The sequence below is a fragment of the Onychomys torridus genome, chromosome X, assembly GCF_903995425.1.
Source record: "Onychomys torridus chromosome X, mOncTor1.1, whole genome shotgun sequence".
NCBI classification, from domain to species: domain Eukaryota; kingdom Metazoa; phylum Chordata; class Mammalia; order Rodentia; family Cricetidae; genus Onychomys; species Onychomys torridus.
Genome location: NC_050466.1, coordinates 59,551,151 through 59,564,983, shown reverse-complemented (window position 1 = coordinate 59,564,983; position 13,833 = coordinate 59,551,151). Strand labels below are relative to the sequence as shown.

Below are 13,833 nucleotides of genomic sequence, written 5' to 3'. Positions count from 1 at the left end.
GAATGAAGGTGTTTCCAAATAGTTCTGTTTTACATTATTGAGGATTATATAGAAGACACAGTTTTGTGTCCTGAAATTTTTTCCCTTAACACAGTGACACAAGAGCTTTCTGTGTTATTACAAATTCTTTATAAACATCATTAAAAAATATGCTCCCTTTTACTGTATAAGCCTACCATCATTCTCTTGTTCAAGACCCTGTTTTTGACTGTTGATGTTAACATATTTCCATATTCTACAGAAAGGTAGACCCCGCATTTCTGTCTTCCAACCAGCATAAATGAAGGCATTTGTCTACCTTAAGGTTACTCTTCAAAGTCTATGCACCAAGGCTTATGTCTCAAAGAAATGGAAACTTTTGACTCCAAAGCTATTTTTACATTGAAGAAGCACAACTGCTCCATTTTAGTAGTTGCCACAAGAGTTTTTTCCTCCCCTCTTCCTACCACTGCAAATGTAGATGCTGAAGAGGAACTTGCAGTGAGCCTTTCTATGGTTAGCAATAAAGAAAAGATGGACTGGGGCTGGCTTCCATCCTTCACTATAGTTATCCATGGACCAGCCTAGGTAGTCGTGGACTCTGACGACTCACTAGCATGTTGTTGGGAGGTGGTTCCTTTGTGCTCCCAGGAGGAGAGAAACCCATCATCATCAGTGGAATTTGTCTTTATGCTGCCTGATTCCACCAGCTACTGTTCAGTAGAATGCCACTCTTTGTGGGTTAGTTAATTCCTTAAGAGGATAATCTGAAACAAAGAAAACCAGAGGAAATCACATAATCAATGCCCTGTTCCATTTCTCCCCTCAAAGTATTTGGAATAGAAACCCAGATGTCATTTTGTTCACAACTACTTCAATTTCTGTCTCTGAAACACAAGGCTAAGAGAGAATAGTGGGATCTAAGTGACAAAAGCTGAGGGGATGAACTATTTCAGGGGTAGGAGGGGATCAGCAAGAGGGAGAGTGCGGACATGAAGAGCTAGATACACAGTAGAGTGATACATGAAAATAACACAATGAAAACCATCACTTTGTATGCCAGCTGACAAATTAATGAAAAGATGGAGAGAGCGATGACCCAAGAAGAGAGAATGATAAAAATATAATTGTGGTCCCCTTTATTGGAACATTAAAGAATTCCTTAATATTATCTAATAGCTATTTGCTGAGGCAATAGTAGCCACTTGTCCTGTGACAAGAGAGAGGAAGAGGACAAAAGCAAAAGGACAAACATCAACTGTCCACCCTCATTTAATAAGGAATGACTCTAAAAGTTCTACCCTGAAATTGCTGTGCAGTAACCAGAATCAATCATAGGACCTAAGCTACAAGAGACTAAAGAATCTATCGAAAGCACCACCCAGAGTTTGTGGGGTGCAATCTGTGTATTTAGGAATATTCTGGACTCAATGGAATGTCGTCTGAAAAGCACAGCCTCCTTCCTGTCTCCAAAGGACTGCCATTTCTGACAGGCATTTCCAGCACTTCTGGATTGCCAAACCTTACCGGGCTGTTGGAGCTTTATTATGGGGTTGCTACAGGCCCGAGGGCTGGCGGCCACATGTTTTGTTTGGAGTTCTAAAGATGCCGAAAGAACAATTTTGGAAGCTACTATTTAAATTTGGCAGCTAAAGGATTTGGAAGTGTCTGAAGGAAAAGAAACACGTAGGAAAATAGAGATGTGATTGAATTGAGAACCTAATTAAAATATTTTAGAAAATTATAGTTCTCATAGAAGTCTGTTCTTGTGGGCAGATGGCACATATTTATTGAACATGTTGCTGAAGCTACTGTAAATGCTTAGAGATTAGTAAGAATTAATTTTCAGGCCTGCAACAGTCTAATGCAAACATGCTCTTGTTTATTGGAGTGTCTCTTATACAAGCCTCTCGTTTTCTGGCCAGTTGAACAGTTCATTCCTCTGACCCTTGCCTTGATCAGCTACCTGGATTCTATAGCCCTTTACTTATACTGACTTTCTTCATATGGCATAGATTGGTGACTGGAGGATCCAGTGTGCAGAGAATACAAATAATACTGATATGGTTTAAATGTATGTGTCCTTCCCCAAATCAAAGCCTGCAATCCCATCCTTCAAGTATTAGCAGGCAGGGTCTTTGGAAGTCAGTTATGTGACGAGAATGAAATCTTCATGTCCTTTTCACTTGATTAACTCCAACATGTATTTCAAGACTCAGCTTGGGAGCCACTTCCTTGGTAGCTGACTCCGTATTGTCACCTGTTCTTATATGTGTGAAGTTGTTTTTCCTTGAGAGCATTCATAAAGCATTGCACATACTGATTTTGTAGACGCCTACCTCATGATGCTAAGAATGTTACAGACAGATCATGACATATTTGACTATATCATAGATAATCAGGAAACATTCACGCTTCACTCTTCTCTTACAATGTCAATTCCAATGTAATTGATGAATCCTTGTGTACATGCATTGTTTCCTTCTGAATGTAATTTTCATTTTAGAAGGTTGCTCATTGGCTGTGCAATCTTCAGTGAGTTTTGTTAGATATGTCTGTGAATGTACCCCTGTAGTATGACTTAAAAGCCATATCTAACATGCCGAATTTTATTATTATTCCAGTTGAAAAATCTGGATCCATTTTTACTGTTTGATGAGTTTAAAGGAGGAAGGCCGGGAGGGTTTCCTGATCACCCACACCGAGGTTTTGAAACAGTAAGTACCACGATTTGACTGCAAACATGTATCTTTCAAAATTTGACTTTTATTTCTAATAGAAATTCAATTAGTAGCAATGAATGGAGGCAAAACCTGATTTATAAGTTTCTTGCCATAGGCTGCTATGTAGCTATTATAGCGGTTTTAAATGAAATATACTAAAATTTAAATATTAACTTTAAAACGATTTTATCAATTACATTTATTAATTTATTTTACATCCCAACCAAAGTTTCCCCTCCCTCCTCTCCTCCACTTCGCTCCCCACCACCTCCCCTCTGCCTCCCCACCCCATGCACTTCTCCTCCATTTCTAATCAGAAAAGGGCAGGCCTCCAGTGGATATCGACAAAGCATGAGATACCAGGTTGCAGTACGGCTAAGCACCTGTCTTATATTGAGGCTGGGCAAGGCGACCCAGTATGAGGAAAAGGGTCCCAAAAGCTGTCAAAAGAGCTGGACATGGCCCCTGCTCCCACTGTTAGGAGTCCCACAGAGGACCAAGCTGCACAACTGTAACATATGCAGAGGGGCCTCGGTCAGTCCCATGCAGGCTCCCTGGTTGTTGGTTCAATCTCTGTGAATTCCCATGAGCCCAGGTTAGTTGATTCTGTGGGTTTTCTTGTGGTGTCCTTGACTCCCCTGGCTCGTTCTTAATATTATTCAATTTGTGTCCTGTTGACATTTCTGTCTGAGCCGTTATTAAAGAGCAAGAATGAACTTCTTAAAAATATACCATTGAAACAATTTATTGGAGCTAGAAGAAACTAAGGCATGATTAAATAATTTTGTAAAGAAAATATATTTTTTCCCGAGTATACAGAAATGTTTAACTTTGTGTAACATAATATTATAAGCACCAACACATAATCTAAGAACTCTGTGAGTATTATATTGAGTTCTAAGGAACTAGAATTAAGGAACCAAAGTTTAACAGTCTAAAATTTCAGATTTTATGGGCATACTCACATATTTATAAATTTAATTGCAAAAATTGGAGATTCTAGTGGACACTACTTTTTGTTTTAGTTCGATAGGAAATAAAGATATGTGATGTAATCCTGTGGCATTTTCTACAGCTTGGATTCTCCACACATACATGCATTCTGGGAAACCTTGGAGACTTTACAAAGTTTAGCTATTTCTCCATGAGAACCACCTGTATTGGCGGGAAACAGAGCAGGGCTTGTTAAAGGCTTAGTGTATTTGTAAAACCGATTAGTGAATGAATAAATATTTACCCAGCGCTTACAATAAGCAAGTGCTGGTGGAGGGTGATCTTTCATATATTGGAGATGTGCTGTGTGTTGGGGAGTGTTAATAGAAGACAGAGAATGAGACTTGAGCCCTGCTTGCTTCCATAGGTACTCTAGTTAAGGAAGTAAAAACAGGGAAAGATTTGAGCACTGTAACCATCGAAAGATTTAACCAAGAAGCTTCCAGAAACAGGAGGCTACTTAGATCTGTGTTCCTTTATTTATCCATTGGCCTTCAGGTTCTGCCCTCTGCTAGCGCATTGGCTGCACTCTTACTTTACAGCAATGATGGGAGCCATGCTTTCACCTTCCCTGTACCTCTATTTGCTTCTAACCCATTGCCCAGAACTCTGTAACTCTGGTTGCCATCTTACAAATCCTTTAAGCTCTTTTCACATATTAGTATCTCTGTCATGTTTTCCAAACAATCCCGAGAGGATGCACTTTCTTCTTTATTTGGTTCCAATAACATTATGTTTGTACCGGTTGAATATACATGTATACATTGCTGGTGGCCTTGAGCAGCTGTCCTTCATTAGAGCTGAGAATTACCTCATCCTCCTCTTACCAGGCCCAAGAGGATTCTAAATTATTTCAGCTTACATTAGCTCACACTTCTCTGCGTTCACTGTGTACAGGTAGTCAGTAACTGGCTCTTGCTACAGTCAATGACTGTATTAAACGAAAAGACTGCTGAACAGATTACACCTGTTCCCATCATGGGAAGTGTCCTGGAAGGGGACTGCTTTGTAAGTCATATATATTCAGCTTTAAAGAACTGCTTGAAGAAGCTTAGCTATAGAATATTGGTGTTTGGTCCTTTCCTTGTGATTAGGAATTTTCCCTTCAATTACACTGTAATTACAGTTTATCCTTATTATTTGTAGACTTTGTATTTACTAGTTCTCCTGCTTGGACAACCCATTGCCAATTGCCAAATCAATGCTTGTAGAGCTTTGATGATAATTCAGGGCGTTAGAGCTGCCCAATGTGCCTCTTGCCAGTTGAAATGTGACAAGGAAGGTGATGCCCTCTTGATTGTTTCATAACGTAGGCCAGCATCCTTGTAACAACCTTAGTGGCACATCTCTTATATTTTCCTGCTTTTTGGTAACTATTCAAAGTGGTTCCTGAGCATTGTACAGCTTTCTTTCTAGCATCCCTTCACAGAAGGCTGTTAATGTGCCTTGTTCATGGAGAAAATATGTGCATTCAGTAAACTTCTTTAGGTATGACTTGGTACTGCTGGTTGAGCGCTAATTAACATCAGTGAACAATGTATATAACTTATGGGGGGGTCTTTAAACAGAAATACACTTAGAGCAATGATTCTCATCCTGTGGGCCACAACCTCATGAGAGTTGAGTGACCCTTTCACAGGGGTCACCTAAGACCATTGGAAAACAAAAACATTTACATTATGATTCGTAACAGTTATGAAATTATAGTTATGAAATAGCAACAAAAATAACTTCATGGTTGGGGTGTCAGCACAGCATGAGGAGCTATGTTAAAAGGTTGCAGCATTAGGAAGGGTGAGAACCACTGTTATAGAAGCACACATAGATACGCTGCCAAAAACACTATTGCCAGAGACTTGAAGGTAACCACTCTTATATTAGCACCCAGTGGTTCAGGACTTGCTAATTAAGGGATCATGATAGTTTTATAGAACATTATTACTTCAGATCATGAGAAATTACTATGTCAATTTTATTCCCCAGAGTATAGGTAAGCCAGGACTTAACTCTTTAAATACAAACCTTTAAATCTGCAATTTAGGACTGGAGAGATGACTCAATAGTGAAGAGCTCTTGCTGCACTTGCAGAGGACCTCGGTTCCCAGCACCCACATTCCTCAAAACTATCTGAAACTCTAATTCCTCTTCCGGCCTCATTTGGCATTAGGCATGTGCACCACATGCAAAACATTCATATATGTAAAATAAAGATAAAACAAGTGAAAATGAAGCCAAGTCTACTTTAGGCTCTTATTACTTCCTCTCTGGAGCTCACTCTAAATTCCAAAGGCTTGTCATGCTTAAAATTCTGACAGGTACATAAAATTAAAAAATAAGTAAAATGTCTTGGAAATAAAAAGGGCATTAGGATCACCTGTTATGTTGCATTACCATCCAGAAGTAGGAATTGCTATTGTTTGTTTCTTTTTCTGGAATCATGCTATCTTTTTTTTTTTTCAAGAGCTTTGGAGCCTGTCCTGGAACTCACTCTGTAGCCCAGGCTGGCCTCTAACTCACAGAGATCCGCCTGACTCTGCCTCCTGAGTGCTGGAATTAAAGGCTCGCACCACCACTACCCGGCTCATGCTATCTTTTTTAAAATGACATTATGCCATTAGAATTTTTCCAACATTCTTCAAAAAGCTAATTAAAAGATGGCATTACTTTCTTTTTTTCTTGTGTTGTGTGCTCATGCCATGGCAAATGTCTGTAGGTCAGAGGTCAGAGAATAGCTTTCCAGAATTGGCCCTCTCCTTCCACTACCCATGGAACTGAGGTCAGGTCGTCAGGCTCAGTGACAAGCGCCTTTAGCCCTGAGCCATCTCACCTGCTCCAGTTTTTTGAATGACCTTGGTAAGTGTCTGCCCTGATGGACGGCACCAATCAGTGATATGTGAAGACACACATTTTCCATCAGCTTCACTTTTTAAAGTGTTTGCCATTCTAATGATTAAACTACCTCATTGAAGTTCCAATTTACATTTTCCTGAGCAAGGCTGATTTTTTTTAAAAGGTTGATTTTTGATTTAAAGATATTTGCTTATTGTAGATACTTATATCTTTGCCCTGCCCCATTGTGCTGTCATCAATAATGTGTGAACTATAAGTATTTCTTTTTCAATTTAAACTAAACTCTGGAATAGACAGACTTTACTCCTGTTGTTATTATTGTTGTTCTATACAAGTTCTTTGTATATCAAGGAAATCAGATCCATTTCAGTGATAGGAGTTTGAGATAGTAATAGAAGGGTGATGTTTGCTTCGCATGCTTCCAAATATAAGCCTTTGGGTACAATATAGATAAGAACTACAGAACAAAGTATGTTTTCCACAGTCAGTTCAATTGGCTGTACAAGATGGAATAAGCTCCCAGATCCAGGCAATTTTCTTATGCCCAGGTAACACAAGTATGTACTGAACATTCACATAATGGGTGCGTTATCAGCATCAGTAGTACTTAAAATAGTGCTATTGTGGAGCTTGTGATTACTTTTTAAATGAGAATGGGGTGCTAACACATAAAATATAACGGATGTATTTTGAACACAAGCTCATCTTTTCAAAATTTATAGGTATGCATGATCAAAGAAATCCTGAGAATATTCTATAAAATTCTCACTGCCTCATGTGGGGTCGGTCCATGAGCCAGCAATGCTATCTCCATGCCAGAGCTACAGGATCCAACAGAATGAGCAACATATGCAAACACATGTAAACACATGCTGGTCCAGTTGACTTTCCGCACCAGAGCTATTAGGACTCTATGAGACAACTAAGAGTAAAAATAACCTTGATTTTACCCAGTTAGTGGCTAATCCACTTTCAGACTCTTAGATTCATGTACATCTCTGGTTTGTTCTTACCTGATCACTTGTCTTTAAGCCATCCCAATGAACCTCGTTGGGTCATTAAAACAGTGAACAACCATGAAAGCAGAAGTGTGGCTAGTTGGAAAAGGGCGAGGGAGTGTATGTGATCAAAATACAGTATCTACTCATGAGAAGTTAACATAATAAAACACGTTAGCATGTATAATTAATATACACTAATATTAAAACATTTATAAAAACCTGCCTAAAAAAATCAGAGAAAGAAGTCCAGCTAGTGGTCACAACACAATTTCCTGCCAGGAATCCAAATTTCTGGGAAAGATCGTTTCCAAAAGGCCTGAGTGGTAAGCAGTCGAAGACAAAGCAGTTAGCCCATTTCTGCCCAGGGCTGATGTTAAATTTGCCCGGGGCAACTATAATGATCACAAACAGTGGATGATATGAAGATTAGGCAAGCCTTTCCAAAGTTTAGTTCAAAAAAGAGATATCCATAGTTCATACACTATTGATGAGTTTTTTAACTACTTTGTGGAGAAAAGGGGTTTGTGCCTTTCAAAATCACCTTCAAATGATAGAATCAAGACTTTTCAGGTTTTAGGATTGAAAGTCATATGTTTCTGGGTACCCTTCAGTCCTAGGCAAATGGAGGTAGTGGGTCATTTTTGTTTAATTAAAGTATATTATAGGGGCTGAGGAGATGTCTCAGAAATGATGAGCATTTGCTGCCCTTGCAGAGGATCCAGATTTGGTTCCTAGCAATCACATCAGGATGTGTATTAATAAGGGTTCCCTAAAGGAACAGAACTGATAAAATATATATATATATATATATATATATATATATATATATATATATATATATATATATTATCTGTCTGTCTGTCTATCTGTCCGTCTGTCTATCATCTATTCGTCTAGCTAAAACTTTTTGAGCCAGAAAATAAACCTGTTAGAATTAAACCAGCAGATCTGCATCATGAGGACATATTAGGATGCTGTTCATGTACTCAGTTAAGCTGAGAAGTATATCTTAAAGTTTCACTACAAGCCTCAGCAAGTTCCTTGTTTTTTGTTCGTACAAAACCACCCTGTTTCCAAGGGTGTGCCCATCAGAAAAGCCAAGCTCATAACTCCTGGTTAGTAGCCAGCAGCATTTGCTGGCGGTGTCTAAACAATATCCTGGAGAGGAAGGGTAAGGCCCTAGTGATTCACACTTAAACTTATGACAGACCTCAGACCTTTTGTCTCCACACAGCTTTGTTCTTATTGCTTGCTGTGAGCCATTTTCTAACACAAACCATTCCAACATGGCTGGATCCCGATTGAAAACAAAAACTTGATTAAATTCATCACCAAATTTTGCAAAAAAAGAAAACATTCTGAGCCAGGCACGGTATCATACACTTGGGGAAAGGAGACAGGAGGTAGCTGTTCAAAGCCATCCTCTGCTACAGTAGGAAGTTAGAGGCCGACCTGACCTATAAGAGACTCTCTCCCAAAAAGCCAAAGAAAAATATTTTGGGAAGACTGGGAAATGATACTTTGTCAACATCATAGAGACTGTCCATTGTTCAATGATTATTTTCTGCTGTCTTTAACAGTGAGACAGCCTGTTATTCCTATGGATATGAGAAAAAAAAAGACAAGACTGCCTATAAGAACTATGATGGCTTAATGCAGTCTGAGAGCTTTGGGGTCCATTAATAGGAGTTGTAGATGTTGACAATGGGGAAGAAATTATATAGAGATAATATGATACTAAAAGAAAATGCCAAGGTGGCAAATCTGCCTTTAGTTAATGATTTGACTGGAGGGGATGGGGGAGCTCAGGCTAACGTAGATTTTAACATATATGTTGATGTGGCATTGCTTGTGGGGAAGCTAAAGGATTCTATAGGAAGGTAGCAAAAGCAATCCCTGCACTAAGATGCCCCTTAGTACTATGAACATCAGTCAAAGTATGGTACCCAAACGGGATGGTGCTGACAGAGAAAAAGCACACATCATAACAATTAGATAAGATTCTTGCACAGACCTAGATCATCTCTGACAGGACACTTAAGAAATTGGTAGCATTGCTTCCAAAGAGTGTTATTGAGTGACTTGGGTCTCCTCTCTCCTGATAAAATGTGGCTGGTTTGTGTTCTATTCTAGTTAATCAGCTAAGCTACTAATATATAGCAGTATGTAAAGGGGAAGTTCATCTATGGGCAGGTTACTCTAGGAAACATGTCATATGGGTACCATCATAGGGTCCCACCAGTAGAAAAGAATGCCAAAAAGCATGACTGAGAATGTTTCCTAGCCAAAAAGAAAAAAATTGTGTATGGGTGTACATGAGTTTAGAAGTAGGCGGAGGACTTTTAGTTTACACAAAACTTAGGAAATGGTTAAGGAAGAATGAAAGAGGTCCATTTGAAGAAGCTTAATGGTCCAAGTGAGGAAGAGACTGTCAGTGCTACCAGAAAGGTATGAGAGGTTTCAATTAAACTGTGGCCATCAGTGAGGGTGTCCTCTTCTGAGGGGGGAGGATGAGAAGAGGAGGTAGAAACTGACAGTCAGCTCATGGCTCCAAAGCAGCAGTTCTAGAAATGTCCTTGGTTCTCTGGCCAGAAATGCCAGAATGAACTCCCAGTTTCCTATCTCCTCTTCAATGAGCACCCTGCCTAGACCATACATGTGGGTAGACGTGTGCATGGGGACTAGACCTCCAGTCCAGACACTGATCCCTTCTGGTGGGCAGCTTTGGAACAGGATCTCCAGATTTTCATGGTGAAAATGGCTTATAGATATCCCCCAATTTCAGTCCATATCCTAAATGATTTTAAGATGACCCCTTCAGAGGAGACAGTGTTGGAGTAGCAATTAAAAAAAAAACCCATTAAAAGAAGATATGTGGCCAAGAAAACAGAACCTTTGGCCCACGTGGAGACCTAGCATTCCAGCGGGGCAGGATCAATGGACTGGCTAAGGGCCCACTCCTCTGGACTGCAGCACTGGCCCTAGGAAGGCTGGTTCATCTATAGTCAAGTTAGAGAGGAGGAATCATTATCCCTTTCAGAGATACTTCACTTTTCCTTCCCAGAGTTTCTGCCCTAACACAGTCGTCTCTTACAGAACTTAACTAGCTAGGTTCCTTTGTAAGCCTGCCTGCTTTTTAGAATTACTCAGGAAAATGTAACTTTCCTTTTCTTCTTTGTATTTCTTTTCCAAGCATGTATTTCCCTAACACTTTAGACTCCCTTGTTCTTCCTCTAAAGCCCCCCTCCGCACCATGTTGCTTACTGATGCTTGGCTAACCTTTACGCTAGCCTAATTCAAGTAGCCTGATTGTATTTTACTGTTTCTTCTCTTTTTTATTCTCTTCCTTGAGGCAGTTGCCATGATTTACATCTTGCTGGCCTTGTGGCGTCTTTTTTTTTTTTATAGACTATAATAAAGTTGTCCTCAAGCTTCAAAAACCAAAGCAAAGCAAAGCAAAGCAAATAAACTTGGTCATTTAGTAGGGCCTTAAGGACTAAAATGGATCCTGTGGACAGTGGAGGTAAAGGCAGAGGGCATGTAGTGGAAACAGTAAGTAGTCTAATCAGACTTAGAAACTGTATGTGTGAGGGTGCAGTGGGGCCTGAGGCATGAGATGAAATCTAAAGTTTGGGCCATTACTAAAAGGAGCATTCAAGGCCAAGACAGATCCAGTGGGCATTGCTACATCCAGAAACTCCCAAGTTGACATAATTTGTTTAAAGTAGATGCATCTTAAGCCCAGAAGTTTAGCTTTTGGTAGAATACTGTCTATGTCAGTGGTTCTCAGTTGAAGGTGATTTTGTCCACTGGGGTCCTTCCAAAATTTCCAGTCATTTTTGGTTATGGCTCTGAGTCCTACTACCATCTGGTGGATAGTAGTCAGGACTGCTGCTAAACGTGGTACAGGAATTGATGCTGTCTGGGGCCAGGGACCCAAGTGTTCCTACCTGAAAGTGCAAAGTAATGGCTTCGCTTCTCGGAACTTTCGGGATTTTGAGGAAATGGATCAAGTTACTTGTACCTAGATATTTAAGGTCATTTATTTCATTTCCTAAAGCCATAAAGATCATTCAGGCACATCTGACCCAATGATGCCCAGAACAACCTTGTGCTAAAAAGGAGCTAAAACCTGGACTATGACAGGAGACATAGGTCACATAGGGAAAGTAGCAGTTCAATTGAAATATTCTCTGAAAATAGATTGAGTAATTTCTCAGTGAATTTTTTTCTGACCACCTCACCCACTCTGTATTATGTATTACAGATTATATTCCTAGAGGTTTTTTGTTTTGTTTTTGTTTTTCCAAAACAGAGTTTCTCTGTGTAACAGTCCTGTCTGTCCTGGAATTTGCTCTGTAGAGCAGGCTGGCCTTGAACTCACAGAGATCCGCCTGCCTCTGCCTCCTGAGTGCTGGGATTAAAGGTGTGCGCCACCATGTGCCACCACTGCCTGGCATATTCCTAGAGTTTTAAGGTAGAAAATATGGAGATAGGGAGGTGTAACAAAGAGAACTCATTAAAACATCATTTCTGCCAACCCTGCCCAGAAGTGTGTGTGTAAAAGGGAAATTCAGGCACTTCATTTTCAGGAGCCTCCCTGATAGCTTTGAACTATAGAATGAACCAAGTGGGAGAACCTCCCTTTAGTCCACAACAGAGTGGCCCCTTCATGACCAGATGACACCTTGTCTCATGACACCACGTCCTAAAGCACAGGCACCATTCACATGCCAAGAGACATATTTACTTAGGAATGCAGCTATTAGCAAGGCCTGTATCTAGTTTAGTAAGGGCTGACTGTAGACCAGCAGTTCTCAACCTTCCTAATGCTGTGACCCTTTAATACAGTTTTTAATATTGAAGTGACCCCAATCATAAAATTATTACATTGCTGCTTCATAACTGTAATTTTGCCACTGCTGTGAATCATAATGTAAATATCTGATATGCAGGATATCTGATATTTGATTCCTGTGAAAGGGTCATTGACTAAGGGGGTCAGGACCCACATGTTGATAACCACTGTTGTAGATGAACAGCACTTATCATTTGAGTCGGCAGGGGGCTCTCTTAAGCAACAAGTTGTAGCTGCTGACTTTTCCACTGGATGGGGATAGAACACTGCTGTGTGCTTAAAGTTTACATAATCAGACATTGGTAAAGCATTTACCTGAGGCCTTCAGTATAACCCAGAAGGTAAAACAGTAGAAATGAGCCCCTTTCCCACATTTTTATAGGAGATAGGTAATAGCAGTTAGGAAGCTAGCTGGTGGTTAGACGGGATGTCAGGAGAAATTATTTTTCTTTTTGTTTTTCAATTAATTAATTTATTTTACATCCTGACTGCAGTTTACCCTCCTCCCCTCATCCTAATCCCTCCCCCTATCTCCCCTCTGACTGCCCCCATTCATTCCTCCTCCTTTTCTACTCAGAAAAAGGGCAGGACTCCCTTGGGTATCAACAAAGCATGGCCTATCAAGTTGCAGTAAGACTAAACACCTTCCCATGCATTAAAGCTGGGCAAGGTGACCCAGTAGGAGGAATAGGGTCCCAAAAGCAGAAAAAAGAGTCAGAGACAACCCCCATTCCCACTGTTAGAAGTCCCACAAGAGGACCAAGCTCCACAACTGTCACGTATATGTGAAGGGCCTAGGTCAGTCCCATGCAGGCACCTGGTTGTTGGCTCAGTTTCTGTGAGCCCCGAAGAGAAGCTTTGTTTGAAGAAATTGCTCCTAAGATTGAGCATCTGAGTTTGAGGAGGAAGGGTGTTCTGCTTCAGGAGATCTAGGAGCAGGTGGAAGGTACTGAGGGAGTCTGCCATTCAACTTGCCTGAGTAGTTAGGTTTATGAATTTGAATTTTACAGAATCTTGACATGCGTGTCAGAAAGTTTGATCAGAATGAAAGGAAAATTGGTAGACCTGAAAGAAAGGTCAAGAATAGAAGCAGCGTAAAATAGGAGGAAAATGAGTCGGTTGCTTTCTTTGTAGCTGGATGTCATCATATAAAGCTCTTGACTGTCTATAACAAAGGACTAACAGTCACCTCATCATAAGGTATTATAGCTTTGGGTCTCTTAGTCGACCCCATTCTTTCACTCAGAAATCATAAGGCTTACATACATACAGCTCTAGGATTTCATCTTTGCCTGGAATGGCTGATGCATCTGAATTTGCAAAGTTCTTTTGTTAATGTCGTGACTGCTGACCATTCTGGCTGCTGTAGCATCTCCTGTCAGATCTCTCCTCAGAGGCAACCACTGTGCTCACAAACCTATGTGGTGGG

At 40.3% G+C, this 13,833-nt stretch overlaps 1 protein-coding gene across 2 annotated transcripts in view; it reads left to right on the top strand.

Moving 5' to 3' along the window:
• The window catches only part of Pir (pirin), a 94,096-nt gene that overhangs the window by 5,728 nt on the left and 74,535 nt on the right, over positions 1 to 13,833 (top strand). For both annotated transcript variants that reach the window (XM_036174858.1, XM_036174859.1), the window contains exon 3: positions 2,604 to 2,696. In XM_036174858.1, coding sequence (XP_036030751.1) covers positions 2,604 to 2,696 — 93 coding nt within the window. The remainder of the gene's footprint in view (positions 1 to 2,603; positions 2,697 to 13,833) is intronic.